The following is a 2,511-nucleotide window of genomic DNA, read 5'->3' as shown; positions in this document are numbered from 1 at the left end:
TAAGGAAATAGCAAGTGCAATAAAGTTAAAATTCTATATCTTCACAAAACAAAAAGAATGTGTATAGAAATGGGATTACTCTTATACATAGAGAACTCAAATGAAGACAAAAGGTCAGAATGAGACATCCAAAAAGCCCTTGTTGCTGCATTGAGAGTTTAATCATCTTATTGGAACCTTTATCCAACCATTTGCGAAAGCAATTGCCAAGATCACAAAGGGTGTTGACATTCCAAATATGATTATATAAGGAAGAGGTGTCATCATAGGGTTCTCCCCTGCTCTTTCTCCTGCTGATTGCCAATACCTATAACACCCAACCTCTTTCACTAATTATAGGCAATTCAGAAAAATTCCCTATGTGTTTCTTCATAGTAATATATGTATCAAAATCAAGAAAACCAAAACAAATATTAATTATAAATGAGACAGAAATCAATAAATAAGCCCCAATCTCAAAGTAGGGGTTGATTTCTCACGTGGTCACTCAATTAATATTTATTAACTCAGAAAGTCTTTTTTTTTTCAACAAAAAAGTAATTTTATGAGATAATAACTATAGTTGAGTGATCATCTAAAAATCAACTGCTCCAACTAGTTAAGATTATATTGGTGATATGAACAATTTATCTCAATTTTGTTCTCTTCATAACATTCCGACAATGCTGTTCAGACATTTCAAAAAAAATTGTTATGGGTGTAGTAGCATTTTTAGAAAATACGATCAACATAGGTTTCGACAATTCCTTTTCAATCATTCAGTAACCAAAATTCACTTATTAGATTAATTTGAATTCTCTCCAAATAGTCTAATTAATGGAGCAAAATTATAGCTTACCATAAGGTTTTCTATTCTAAGGGTTCAAACTCGAGACTTTGATTAAGGAGATAAATAAAAAATCTCAATCATTTCACTAACAAATTCAATGTTTTGTGGATTTATCACACTTCAACTCTTTAATGTCTACTACATATGCTTTGCGATGACCAATAATTTTTGCTCAAATAATAGATTCACATTAAGAAGTTTATAAATTTATACAACTATTAAATTCAAAACCAATTATTAACACTTGAAATTATTGTTATAAACTTCAGACACCATAAAATTAAAATTCTGACTTCGTCTTCGACGACGAAAAGCATAGTAACAAAAAAAGATATGAAAACGTACTGTTCAGGTTCTTGTTCTTTAGTTATGAATTTCTTCTTCCCATCTTTGTTTACATCACCCTCTCCTCCTCCTATCAACAACCACAAACAAACAAAAAAACATTTTCTTATATGAAACATTAATTAATATCATAAACAATAAATTAAAACTTAATTAAACCAAACCTAATTTTGCTGAAACTTTGGAATGACTTCCCCTTCTTTTCAATGAGGTTGAAGTGAGATATTGTGGAAAAGGTGAAAAAAGTTCCCTTGACAAAACTCCAAAGTTCATGCTAAGTGCACAAGACACAGCCATATTAGCTGCAATTTTTTTTAAAAATAAATAATTCCTGCAGATAATCTGTGGATGGATAGACTATATATCTTGTGACTTGTGGTCAAAATTTAAACTAAAGTAATATCTTCAAGATATTTCAGCTAGACCCTCCAATGTTTAGAGTATTGTCATTTAGACCCTTTAGGTTAAATAATTTATATTCATGTAATATTCTTTTTAAGAAAATCTTTTTAATCACAATCAACTTTGTCATTGATAAGCATTTTTATACATTTGACCGTCCCTTATTTATATGCTTAAGGGTGTGTCAGAAATGAGCCAAACTATAGGTAACTCATCCAATCTGTCAAGAATATTAAGGGTTGGACTCAAGATAATTTGAATTGGGTTCAATTTCAACTCATTCAAGTCTTAACCCATTTTAAGAGAATCCTCAATTGAGCCCAATTCAATTTTCGATTTCAATCCATTTTGAGACTCTTTATTTGCATTGATGTAATGTATGTTCCTATATTGAAGATATGAATCATTAGATATTTTATATCTTTTAGGATTTATCTATCCTTTATAACTTTTTTTAAAAAAAAATTATTCTTGAGTTGAAATTCAAATTGCGGTTATAAAAACTTAAATAATAATATATTAAAATTATTGAGATTAAGCAGGTCAAATTGGGAGGGTCAAGACTCAATCCGTTTTTAACCCTATTTGAGCCCAAAGTAAACTTGGGCGGGTCAGGACCCAACCCAATTTCTACTTTAACCCATTTTAATATGAGAAAATTGTATAAAATAGCAAACTACTAATTCAAATTAAATACTATAACCACAGTTTGATTTAATTGTAACCCGTAGCAAACTGTTGCCATTCGCCTCTCTCCTTGAAATTCTCGCTCGCCACTCTCGTTTTCTCGCTGGCAGTCTTTCCCTCGCCTCTCTCACTTTTATACAAACACAAATGTATAAAATGTGTTTGTGTTTGTATAAAGTGAGAGAAAACTGTATATATACATATCTTTTCATTCGCCTCTCTCCCAGAGAATCTCGCTCGCCACTCTC

General features: G+C 30.7%; 1 protein-coding gene across 1 annotated transcript; it reads right to left on the bottom strand.

The window, feature by feature from the left end:
• Nucleotides 1-1,519, bottom strand: LOC102594065 (uncharacterized). Its single transcript, XM_006342218.2, has 3 exons — nt 1,339-1,519; nt 1,175-1,244; nt 1-307 (listed from the first exon to the last, which is right to left on the bottom strand). Exons 1-3 carry the CDS (start codon nt 1,469-1,471, stop codon nt 163-165), a joined length of 348 nt encoding a protein of 115 aa, XP_006342280.1. The 5' UTR covers nt 1,472-1,519; the 3' UTR covers nt 1-162.
• Nucleotides 1,520-2,511: the final 992 nt, after the last annotated feature.

This window comes from Solanum tuberosum, unplaced genomic scaffold (assembly GCF_000226075.1).
Source record: "Solanum tuberosum cultivar DM 1-3 516 R44 unplaced genomic scaffold, SolTub_3.0 scf00033, whole genome shotgun sequence".
Taxonomy (NCBI): Eukaryota; Viridiplantae; Streptophyta; class Magnoliopsida; order Solanales; family Solanaceae; genus Solanum; species Solanum tuberosum.
Note: the sequence above shows the minus strand (reverse complement) of the source record. Positions and strands in the feature narration are given on the sequence as shown.